Source organism: Stegostoma tigrinum, chromosome 1, assembly GCF_030684315.1.
Source record: "Stegostoma tigrinum isolate sSteTig4 chromosome 1, sSteTig4.hap1, whole genome shotgun sequence".
In the NCBI taxonomy this organism is placed as follows: Eukaryota; Metazoa; Chordata; class Chondrichthyes; order Orectolobiformes; family Stegostomatidae; genus Stegostoma; species Stegostoma tigrinum.
Genome location: NC_081354.1, coordinates 121,615,719 through 121,628,372, shown reverse-complemented (window position 1 = coordinate 121,628,372; position 12,654 = coordinate 121,615,719). Strand labels below are relative to the sequence as shown.

Genomic DNA, 12,654 nt, shown 5'->3' with positions numbered 1-12,654 from the left:
TTTGTTTCAAGCCTGGTAGTTTAACCAATTGAGTTGCAACCAGAATACGATGCCCTCCACTTACATTTAAAATAAGAAAATGTTCAGTGTCAAGACTATCTTCTTAATATATTTTGAGGGATGTTTAGTCTTGTCCATAACATAGCTGCGTTGTTAAATGTAACTGTGCCATGGTACAGGTATGTCACACAGGCCAATCACCCACAAGTATCAGTGCCACATGCATGATAGGCACTGAGTGATAGCATGAGGGAGCTGTCAGCCAAAGCTCCTGGGCAGTGCATTTTCAGGTCTTGTTATGGGTGGATTCTCGACTTGGCACTACTCTGTAAGCACATAAAATGCACAAGCATCAATTAAGGTCACTTTCAATCTTTCTCTTTCATTCATTGCAGGATAGATCACCCACATAAGCTAAGAGGGCTGTTGACTATTTATATCCTCATCCCTTTTGTAGAAAAGGCTGCTAAGTTTGCAGTTGATGATGACTGAGGCTGCAGTGATGAAGAGTTAAGTTTCACATAGGAAGCCTTTGGTGCAGCCTGCAATCTGCTGTTCTTGGATAAGCAGACAGTGCCTGATATTTATTTAGATAAGGTACTGTGGATTTTCAACAGCTAATTCGTTTTCCTCCACTACAGAGAATAGTGGACACCAGAAGAGGACAAAGTGTAAAATGTTATACCCTGTCCCAGTAGCAATGACAGCTCCTCTGAAGATGATATCTCTGAACCCTCAGAGGACACTCTGACATGTTATCCATCTGCATCCTCCACCAGCACAGAGATATTCACCTGTGTAGATTCACTATCTAGAATAGACTTGGGGTTTGATGAGCACATCATTGACGCTGGCCTTCAACCAATAGAGGAACCTAAGACTTAGATCTTTCATACCCAGAGGATTGTCAGAGAACAGGCTGCCGTGCAGCTCCATGCAGATGATGTAACTGGTCATAGTGATATGTTGCATATGCAGAGACTGGCTGGGATCATGAGGCAATGATGCCAGAAGTGCCCAGGTTTGTGAGAGTGAAAGATGCAGAAAGCTGTCTGTTATCATGGTTCCAGCATTCAAGTGCTGGCTGACTCCATTGAAATGGTGGTGCCTTTCGTTGCATGTCAGATCCAGCAAAACACGCAGTAGCTGCTGGAGCTATGCTCAAACTTGCAATCTATCATTGTAGCCACCCAACTGCAAGAATAAAGGGAGACAATGCACCCCAAATTCATTTCAGGCAGCCCTTCATCTCAGGAAGAAAGGTGGGTGCAAGGGGGTAGTTCCAGGCAGGGAAAGCACCAGCCAAATACCTCAGGAACTTTATTTCAGGACATACCAAAGGTTCCCTGTCTCTACCATCTCCCCTCTGCCAGTGATTCTATTGCATGCAGTAATGTTAAGACAAGGAAGAGCATCTGATCCTGTGAAAGAGACCTACAGCTTGGCAAGGCTGACTAAGCCCTGATCGCTATCTTCCTTTGACTCTTTGCTGTTTTGGCTCCAAACTGCTCAGGAAAGGACAGGACAGGAGAGGACAGAATGTGCTGCAAGATTGACACTTCCATTCCTGGACTGATGATGCCCCATGCTGCTACACTAGCCAGAAATCACTGATCCAGCTATTCAGTCTCTTCCTTGGCTGTGCTTTTCAGCCACAACCTGCCTCATCTCTTTAGTCATTTAAGTTGTTCCATAGCCCATGGAGACTTCCCGTCTTTTTCCATTTACACAGTTCAGCTACATTTGAAGGATTTACACTGCAAATCAATACAAAGAGCATTTAAAGTTGCATTGCTATGAGAACAAAGCAATAACTACTTGCCCTAAAGCCCAGAAAAAAAGTGAAGGTTGCCAAGTACATGTCTGTTATTAGCGGTTAGGTATCTGAAGTAATGAATTTTGATTGTGCCGAAGTTAGTCGGATAGTGTAGATTTAATTCCAACAACTTGTGCTTTTATTTAGTCTAAATGCAAGCAGATAACCTTCTTGACATCTGCAGTCAAGAAGTCTGACACAGCTTTTGAGATGGGAAAGCTTAAGCTCATCCCCAATACCAAAATCTGAGTTTTTTCTTAATTGACTTCCCCAACTCACGATTCTTCTCAGTTTGTCTAGGAGAAGGAAAAATAGCTTTTGACCATTGCCCAACAAAGTTGACCAGCCCATCATATTGCTTGTTTCATCTGGGATTGGAAGATTCTGTCTAACTGAAATCAACTTAAGTTTTAATACAGGAAACATGATTGCTTTAAGTTTTATGGTAGATATAAACATATGCACAGATAGTAAACAAAACATAATCATTTATGTCACAATTGACTTACTGCAATATCTTCAAAATACAGTTTTGATAATCAATACAGTGACTAATTTGTCACTTAAGAAAGTTATCCAATGCAACATAATGTGTGTGTTTAGCCTACTTGCTCAGTATAGATTAAAAATAATTTAACAAACGATTCCTTTAAAGTAGCATGATCTCATTGTTTGTTATTCAAACTCTTGTTATGAATGAGATTTCCAAAGAGACTTCCAGAAATTTTCTCATGAAAGGCTGCAATGCTATTTAAGTGGAACAGCAGAAAAAGCAGTGAGTTGAGGCTGTTATGTGACCTAAATGTTTGTTGTGTCCAACCAACTTAAACACTGAAGATTCCAGGAAAATTTCCTGAATACAAATTGTCCTGATACTGAGGGTACTTGCCTGGGCCTGGCCGGCCTGATGTAAGGGACATCTCCTGGATACTGAAGACATCTTTGCAAATTGGTTGAAATGTATGTGCTTTAATTGTCTTTGCTCAGGTGTCCAGGACTAGTGGTTCTTCCCAGCCCCAGTGAAACTCAATGAATGGGATCATAAAATCCCTACACTTTGGAAAGAAGCCTTTCAGCCCATTGAGTCTGCACCAACGCCCCGAAAAGCATCCCACTCAGGCCACCCCCACCCCACCCTATCCCTGTACCTCACATTTCCCACAGCTAAAACAACTAGCCTGCATAACCCTGGACAAAATGGGCAACTTACCATGGTCAATCCACATAACCTTCACATGTTTAGACTGTAGGAGGAAACAGGAGCACCTGGCGGAAACCCATGCAGAGCTGGGTAAAATGTGCAAACTCCACACAGACAGTCACTGCAGTCTGGTGCCTGGCACTGTGAGGCAGCTTTGCTAACCACTGAGCCACTGTGCTTTCATGGTTGGTTTGTGTCAAATTGATGATGCAGAAACTCCTGTCCTGGGAGTCCCATCTCTAACCATATTCACTTTCAGATAGATTGCAAACTATTCAAGAGGACTGGAATATAATCCAATTTGAATCTCTTCCACTGCATTCCACTGGAATTACACAGTGAATGAACTGAAAGGGCCAAAAATGTTCATCTCAAATGTTGCAACTCTGGGAGAAACACTGAGAGGGGAGGCCCAAAACGCATTTTTAAAAGTTCTTTCATGGGCTGTGGTCTCACTGGCTAAGTCACCATTTATCACCCATAAGGCTGTAAGGATCAAGCACATTGCTATGGATCTGGAATTACATTAAGGCCAGATCAGATGAGTACAGCAGTTTCCTTTTCCACAGGCAATTGTGAACTGGGTACTTTTTTTCCTGACAATCAACAATGGCTTGCATGAATATCATTAATTCCAGGTCTTTTTGAATTTAATTTCTACTATGCAGGAATTGAACATGGGTCATTATATCATTAAGTAGATATCCAGATTAACAGTCTTGTGACAATAATCAATCAAAAGGCAATCGCACTGAGTGTGGTTATTCTTGTTGTTACTAGTGAGTTCTGAGAAGATTTGTAGCTCAGGTTGAGGTTCTGGATGTGAGTTTGCTCGCTGAGCTGGAAGGTTAGTTTTCAGACGTTTCATCACCATTCTAGGTAACATCATCAGTGAGCCTCCGACGAAGCGCTGGTGTTATGTCCCGCGTTCTATTTATCTGTTTAGGTTGTTGTTACTAATTTGCATTTACTTGCATTCAGCAGCTTGACACAGACGTATCAAAATACAAACAAAGGCCAGTCTCTCTGGACAGCTCCACCTTTTAATTAGATCGTGGTGGATCTGATTTTAACCTGAACTCCTCATTCTTTCGTGCCCACTAATCTTGCGTCCTTTTAACAATTAAGAATTTAACTACCTCTTCCCTAAAAATTGTTAAATATTTTTCATCCACTGCTTTTTGATGAAAAGAATTCAAATGGGACATATTTATCAGCAATTCGATATGAATAAGGTAAATGAATTAAGGAGGAAATGAAGAATTTGAAGTTGTTCGAATGGAGTACTGGCAGATTAAATTTAATTTAAGCAGCTTTAAAATGTTTCACATTGGGAGAGAACATTCCAGGAATTGCATTAAATTGGCTTGGTGGAATATTGAAAGGTATCGCTGGTTCTTGTGAATTGGATCCATGGTGTATTTAATATTAATAGAATCAATAAACACATGCAAAATTCTGAACTGTACAATGAAAATAAAGTTCAAATCAGAAGAAGGCGTGCTTAAATGGTACAGTGCTCAAGTCAGCTAAAGCCTTGAATACCCACTCCAGTTCTAAGCAGTTCTAAGTTCTAAGTTCTTAGGTTAGAATTTGTCTCACCCAAAATGAGTCTTGGCGACATGTTTTGTTATACCTTTTAGCCAAGATATACTTCATCCATAAAGTATGGAGTCAATATGGAAGAGAGGCACTGGGCTGATTCCTAAGGCACAATGCTAATAATTCAATCCACATTGTTCAGTCTTTACTGGTTTCATCGCATAGGGAACACCTCAATGATGTCAAAAGCTCTGGGATTATGGAGAGCTATTCTTAATTATACAATCTTGAACAATATTCTTGGACTAATACTTGTTCAACTTTCCAAATATTAACTGGGAACACTATAGTTCGAGTACTATAGATGGGTCAGTTTTTGTCCAGTGTGTGCAGGAGGGCTTCCTGACACAGTATGTAGATAGGCCAACAAGGGACGAAGCCACATTAGATTTGGTACTGGGTAATGAGCCCGGCCAGGTGTTAGATTTGGAAGTAGGTGAGCACTTTGGTGATAGCGATCACAATTCTGTTATGTTTACTTTAGTGATGGAAAGGGATAGGTGTATACCACTGGGCAAGAGTTATAGCTGGGGGAAAGGCAATTACGATGAAATTAGGCAAGATTTAGGGAGCATAGGATGGGGAAGGAAACTGCAGGGGATGGGCACATTAGAAATGTGGAGATTATTCAAGGAAAAGCTGCTGTGTGTCCTAGATAAGTATGTACCTGTCAGGCAGGGAGGAAGCTGTAGAGTGCGGGAGCCGTGGTTTACGAAGGAGGTGGAATCTCTGGTCAAGAAGAAGAAGAAGGCTTATGTTAGGATGAGATGTGAAGGCTCAGTTAGGGCACTTGAGGGCTACGAGGTAGCCAGGAAAGACCTAAAGAGAGAGCTCAGAAGAGGCAGGAGGAGACATGAGAAGTTGTTGGCGGATAGGATCAGGGTAAACCCCAAGGCATTCTATAGGTATTTAAGGAATAAAAGAATGACGAAAGAAGGATTAGGTCCAATCAAGGATAGTAGTGGTAACTTGTGTGTGGAGTCAGATGAGATAGGGGAAGCGCTAAATGAATATTTTTCAACAGTATTCACTCTAGAAAACGACAATGTTGTCGAGGAGAATACTGAGATACAGGCTACTAGACTAGGTGGGATTGAGGTTCACAAGGAAGCGGTATTAGAAATCCTTCAGAGGGTGAAGATAGATAAGTCCCCTGGGCCAGATGGGATTTATCCTCGGATCCTCTGGGAAGCCAGGGAGGAGATTGTCGAGCCTTTGGCATTGATCTTTAACTCGTCATTGTCTACAGGAATAGTGCCAGATGACTGGAGGATAGCAAATGTGGTTCCCCTGTTCAAGAAGGGGAGTAGAGGCAACCCTGGTAATTATAGAGCAGTGAGCCTGACCTCAGTTGTTGGTTAAGTGTTGGAAAAGGTTATAAGGGATAGGATTTATAATCATCTAGAAAAGTGTAAAATGCTTAGGGATAGTCAGCACGGTTTTGTGAAGGGAAGGTCGTGCCTCACAAACCTTATTGTGTTCTTTGAGAAGGTGACCAAATAGGTAGATGAGGGTAAACCAGTTGATGTGGTGTATATGGATTTTAGCAAGGCGTTCGATAAGGTTCCCCACAATAGGCTATTGTACAAAATGTGGAGGAATGGAATTGTGGGAGACATAGCAGTTTGGATCGGAAATTGGCTTGCTGAAAGAAGACAGAAGGTGGTAGTTGATGGGAAATGTTCATCCTGGAGACCAGTTACTAGTGGTGTACCGCAAGGGTCGGTGTTGGGTCCACTGCTGTTTGTCATTTTTAAAAATGACCTGGATGAGGGCGTAGAAGGATGGGTTAGTAAATTTGCAGACAACACGAAGGTCATTGGAGTTGTGGATCATGACGAAGGATGCTGTAGGTTGCAGAGAGACATAGATAAGCTGCAGAGCTGGGCTGAGAGGTGGCAAATGGAGCTTAATGCAGACAAGTGTGAGGTGATGCACTTTGGTAGGAGTAACCAGAAGGCAAAGTACAGGGCTAATGGTAAGATTCTTAGCCGTGTAGATGAGCAGAGAGATCTCGGTGTCCATGTTCACAGATCCTTGAAAGTTGCCACCCAGGTTGACAGGGCTGTTAAGAAGGCATACAGTGTTTTAGCTTTTATTAATAGAGGGATCGAGTTCCGGAACCAAGAGGTTATGGCGAAGCTGCACAAAACTCTGGTGCGGCCGCACTTGGAGTATTGTGTACAGTTCTGGTCACCGCATTATAAGAAGGATGTGGAAGCTTTGGAAAGGGTGCAGAGGAGATTTACTAGGATGTTGCCTGGTATGGAGGGAAGGTGTTATGAGGAAAGGCTGAGTGACTTGAGGCTGTTTTCATTAGAGAGAAGAAGGTTGAGAGGTGACTTAATTGAAACATATAAAATAATCAGAGGGTTAGATAGGGTGGATAGAGAGAGCCTTTTTCCTAGGATGGTGACGGCGAGCACGAGGGGGCATAGCTTCTAATTGAGGGGTGAAAGATATAGGACAGATGTCAGAGGTAGTTTCTTTACTCAGAGAGTAGTAAGGGAATGGAACGCTTTGCCTGCAATGGTAGTAGATTTGCCAACTTTAGGTACATTTATGTCGTCATTGGATAAACATATGGACGTACATGGAATAGTGTAGGTTAGATGGGCTTAAGATTGGTATGACAGGTCGGCACAACATTGAGGGCTGAAGGGCCTGTACTGTGCTGTAATGTTCTATGTTCTATGTTCTATGTTTAAGATTTTAATGCAGCTATTCAAGGCAGCATTAAGTATTTCTGATTGACACATTAACTATTAAGCCGAAAATGTTTTGAGTAAGGATTTTTTTTTAACTAGTCCTTAACCAGTATTAAAATTTTAAAGTACAAATTACACACAATATTGTGAAGAAGTCATATCGAATTAAACCTTAATATTTTAAAATAACCAAATGTCAAAGGGTCTAGGCCCGAAACGTCAGCTTTTGTGCTCCTGAGATGCTGCTTGGCCTGCTGTGTTCATCCAGCTTCACACTTTATTATTTTGGATTCTCCAGCATCTGCTGTTCTCATTATCTCTGCATATCCAAATGATGGTTGGATGGTTAGATCAGTTGGCAGGAATGTGGCGTAGAGTGATGCAAGCAGAGTGATTTCAATTCCTGCACCAGGATGAAGTTACAAAGAAGGCTTCTTTTTCTCAACCTCTCCCCTTGCCTGAGGTGTGGTGACAGTTCGGTTAAACCACCACCAGTTGTCTATCTCTAATGAGAGAACATGACTTTACCTTTATTGGTTGCATTCATTGGCAACATCTTTTCTTTGAATAGAAATGAAGTAGATCTTCTTTTCTCATCAGACACACTCTGTGGTGTTGGAAGATAAGATTGGATCATTGCTGTATTATCAATCTGGGCGATGTAGTGCTTACCAATTAGTTCATCAGACCATAAGATGTAGGGGTAGAAATAGGCCATTCAACCCAGTGAGTCTGCTCTGCCATTCAATGAGATCATGGCTGATCTGATAATTCTCAGCTTCACATTCCTGCTTTTTCCCATTACCATGGATTCTCTTACTGACTCCCTTACTAAAAACCCATCAACCTCAACCTTGAACACATTTAACAATACAACCCCTCCAGCCCTCTGTGATAAAGAAGGGCACAAATTCATTCCCTTCCAAGGAAGAAATTCCTCCTCATCTCCATCTCAAATATGTGACTCCTTAATCTGAAAATATGCTTGCTAGTCCTAGATACTCAGACAAGAGGAAACAACATTTGCACATCCATCCTGTCAAGTCTTCAAAGAATCTTGTGTGCTTCAACATCATCCATTATTCCTCTGCATTCCAATGAGCCCAGGACCAAGTTTTTTAACATCTCTCCATAAAACAGAACTTTCATACTCTATATAAGCCTCATGAACCTTCTCTGGATTGTCTCCAATGCCAGTGTATCTTTCCTGGCCCAAACTGTTCGCAATATCCAGCTGTGATCTTGTTTTCTCCCTATGCGCCCAAAATCTGGCAAGTCAAAGCCAGAAAGTGTATGTTATCAAACTCATGAAGCCTATTAAATGCAGCCACTTAGTGACACTAAAGCATTTACCAAATTAATTTCTTGGTTAAAATATAATTCTCCAAAAAACCTTTGCCTTATCATGCACACCAAGTTAAACTTGTTCCATGAATAAAAGTTCCCTGGAATTTTTGAAGAATATTTGGTTTTGTATGATCTTCAATAATTTGAACAATAAATCTCAAAATAGGTTACTTCTATGTACTGAATGCTTCCTATAAGCTCCATCCCTTCATGATCACTTTCAGTTCTGAAAAGAAAGTACTCTCCTTCAATCTGCAGTGAAATGACTATGTTTAATTTACAGACATGTCAGTGGAATTCCATTAAATTGATTGGCAATTTCAATTTATTTTCCCATATGGTACAATCAGTTCTGCTATAACACGTGTTTCTTTAACGTGAAATGGCTTTAACGTGATTTACAAATCTAGAACACTTGTAGAATGTGTAATTTCCTTACCTGTATTGGCTATCACGCAATTCTGGCCCCATTAGTTTAAGTGATGAGCCTGTGGCGTGATTTTATTATAACGCGAGATCGCAAAAGAATGGAACTATTGTGTCATATCAGAAGCGACAATTGTTTTGCATAATTAACTTCTTGGCTGCATTATTTATATGCATCATTTAGAAATTCTACATATAATAATCTCGATTTCATTATAGTCATCAACCTGTTAGGCATAAAGCACACAAATCCTTTTGATTCAAATAAGTATTATTGTATTGTTGTTATGTTCAGTTATGTTTTACTTCTCTGGTTGAACAAAAATTGGGTTCAAAGAACTTTCCTGTCTTCTCAAGTCACACTTCTGCATATCAGTGCATGAGGCGAACTAGCATCTTGCCAAACAAATGTGTGAATATTGTGCAGATACATCCATGGATATTCAATGAGTACTCCCAAAGTAGGACTCAATATTTAAACAATTATAACTCATGAGAATTTATTTTCATTTTACTACTGCCAGGCTTCATGGAGCTTGATCAAACAGAATCATTTATTTTTTACGGCAGTGATTTACAAGGATATTTGAAACCAAATTAGATGGATCTTAGCCACAGATGAAACATAATACTCTAATGTCCATGGTCAGTCATAAACAATCACTGTGTATTGCAAGTACTCATTACAACATGAATCACCAGAAGTTGACTCAGTTCCAATTTTCCTTTCCCAGTCTACCTCTTTAAAATTACTTTTATCCAAAAGAGAACCGAATTTCTTCTTTGTATTGGTAATGCAAATATCTGAGTTGGGAACATTTCTAGGAAGAAGGCATGAAGCAGATTAGGAAGTAAGAATCATAACCAAATTGAACATAATAAGTCTACAACTTTCTACTTACCTTGAGTTGTCTGCAGAGGTGATAGCAATTAAAGGAAGAGTCTTTAGTGGAAGTGTTGTTGGCCTTGGTATGTGCTCTGTTTCTGATTTCTTTTCCCAATCACATTGTTCTGCTAATCTGAAGGATAACGGTGGAAGCTGCAGAGCATGAAATGATAGTCTTCGTACAACATACGGTTCCATTTCCAATTGAACTTCTGAATCCAAGCAATCAGATTCTGAGATTTCGTCTATACTCTATATCAAGAAACAAAATTAGTTGTGACTACCTGATTTGCAGAGGGTACCTCATTCAATTAATCAAAAATTACATAATATTTAAATGGGGCTATAATCCTCCTCCTTGACCATTACTCTGCAAGCTTTGACATGGTCAAATACACCATCCAACTTAAACACTTCTTTTCTGGTGTCCATTTTAGTGGAACTGTGCTGGCCTGCTGCTTCTTATCTATAGATTATCCCTCAATAACGCCTCCTTAGCTGACAATATGGCTAATGGAAAGCACATTTATTTGGAGACCTATTGGTAAATGTGTTAGTCCCTTTGGATAACAATAGGTTAATGCCTACTTTGAAGCCTCCACTGTTAGATCAGGTATCCCCAAGATGACTAACACCAGCCTTAGGAGAAACATATTTTAGGCCAATTCAACAAAGTAATATTTAAAATATATTTACCTGGTGTGCAGTCAGGAAAGGTGGGAATGCTCTTCCAAATCCCATATTCAAAGAAAATTGTGTTACTGGCCTTCATACTCCTCCCTAATGACTGCCATTACCTCAAAATCATCATGCTGTGTCTTCTCACAACAACTGCTGATGCTATGTTTCCCTCAAATGATCACAACTGTTACCATTTGCCTCAGCACAGCTTCCTTCTTAACCTGGTCATGTCCTACTCTGCTTTTTCAGTCACCCACTTTGACCATTTAGGGTCACTGCTGTGGCCTAATCTTTAATTCTACTTCATCAGCAAACTATCTACCATTATTCAGTTTGTTGGCCCGAAAAGAATGAGTCCCATAGGCTAAAAACTTGCTTTCCTGACCTGCACTCCTGGATAATTTAGAACTTATTCCAGATAAGCATCACTTTTAGTCCTTGCTACCATGCCTACATAACTTCACCACCAATTTCAACCACTCCATAGAAAATTTCTCAAGATTCCTGTCAAGATTCCGACTTATTTATCTAAAGTTTTTTTACATACCAAAACTCACTGTAAGGATTCTCCATTTGCAAAGCATCTGCAACAGGACAAGAGTTTAATAAAATTACTCCTTTTCCTAGTTTGGATCTTATAGCCATGTGGACAGTATGGGGAAGATTGGAAGTTTCATCAGTGGCATGTAATCCTTAAATAAATAAAAGCCCCAATTCGTATCAATCTGAAATGATTATAATTGTTTGACATTTCAGCATTTTTAAAGCTCTGATAAATCCTACTTCTGTAAAAAAGCAATAGATACACTGGGTGGAATTTCCCCCTCCTTTGTGTAGCGTAAGCTATGGTGAGGAAGTTGGGGAAATTCAGAGAAAACGAAAAATCTCTGAATCTTGGCATTGAGAAAAAGTTTTGTGATTTTTACCTCAAACATTAAGTGAGGATTTCTGAATCTTGCCATTGAGCAGCGACTCCCTTAGTCTCATGTATTTGCATCTCATTAAAGCCCCAGCTCATCTTATTTACACACCACTTCCATTTCTCCTTTCCGACAAATTTGCACAAATTGTCAACAGGTAAATCAGAGCACCTGGTGGATGCAACTTGCCTAATGCTTGTCCTAGCAATCATCCAACTGCTACTTCATAACAATATCCCTGCACCCTCCATGGTCATTATCTTCCTGACCTTCCACCCATGCAGGTTAGCAGTGGTACCTACACCCACAAACACAAATTCCTTCTTACTCTGATCATGGCCCACATTCCTTTCAAGCTTCACCATGGTCACTGTTTCTCTCTCCAAAGATGCTGCCAGGCCTTGAGTTTCTCTAGCTATTTATGCTTTTGTTTCAGCATTCACAGTTCTTTGTTTTGTTGTTCACAATAAAACCAAGCCTGCTCTTGACCCAATTCAAACACTAATACAGCCCTGTAATGTTTGATTTTGGAGCTCAGAGGCATCCATAACTTGTACACTTCTGCCAGGTTGCTTTGCATACAAGGGTGCACATTCATCTGCTGCATTTACACAGGAGGCAACTTATGAACCTTAGCTTAATTTCTTATTGTTCACCCATTTTGTATTTATTTGGAGGCCAGTAGCCTTGACATAAGTCATCATTCTTCACATTGCTTTCTTAATGTACACATACCAACTTCTGCACTGACCTATAGGCTGCCAGCCTTTGTGTGGGATGCAATGCTTTGTAGCGCATGGGGTCTTATGTGTTCAGTTGTAAGCTGTCAAGTAATGTGGCTTACAGTGCGTTTTAACATGGGGGGAGAGGCAGGCAACTTGGCATAGTGGAGTACACTGTACAGGGAATGGGGTGGACATGTCACTGTTGAAGTGCCATGCTAAATCAATGCCACAGCTGTTGCATGTGCTTGCCATTTACACAGCAAACAAACTTCCTGTGCTTCAAGCAAATCATAGAATCTCTGCAATGTGGAAGCAGGCTATTTGGCCCATTGACTCGACACT

General features: G+C 40.5%; 1 protein-coding gene across 2 annotated transcripts in view; it reads right to left on the bottom strand.

Annotated features, from left to right (window-relative positions):
• The window catches only part of pde4d (phosphodiesterase 4D, cAMP-specific), a 1,334,021-nt gene that overhangs the window by 1,059,553 nt on the left and 261,814 nt on the right, over positions 1 to 12,654 (bottom strand). For both annotated transcript variants that reach the window (XM_048534576.2, XM_059648315.1), the window contains exon 2: positions 10,003 to 10,238. In XM_048534576.2, coding sequence (XP_048390533.1) covers positions 10,003 to 10,184 — 182 coding nt within the window. In that variant the 5' untranslated portion in view covers positions 10,185 to 10,238. The remainder of the gene's footprint in view (positions 1 to 10,002; positions 10,239 to 12,654) is intronic.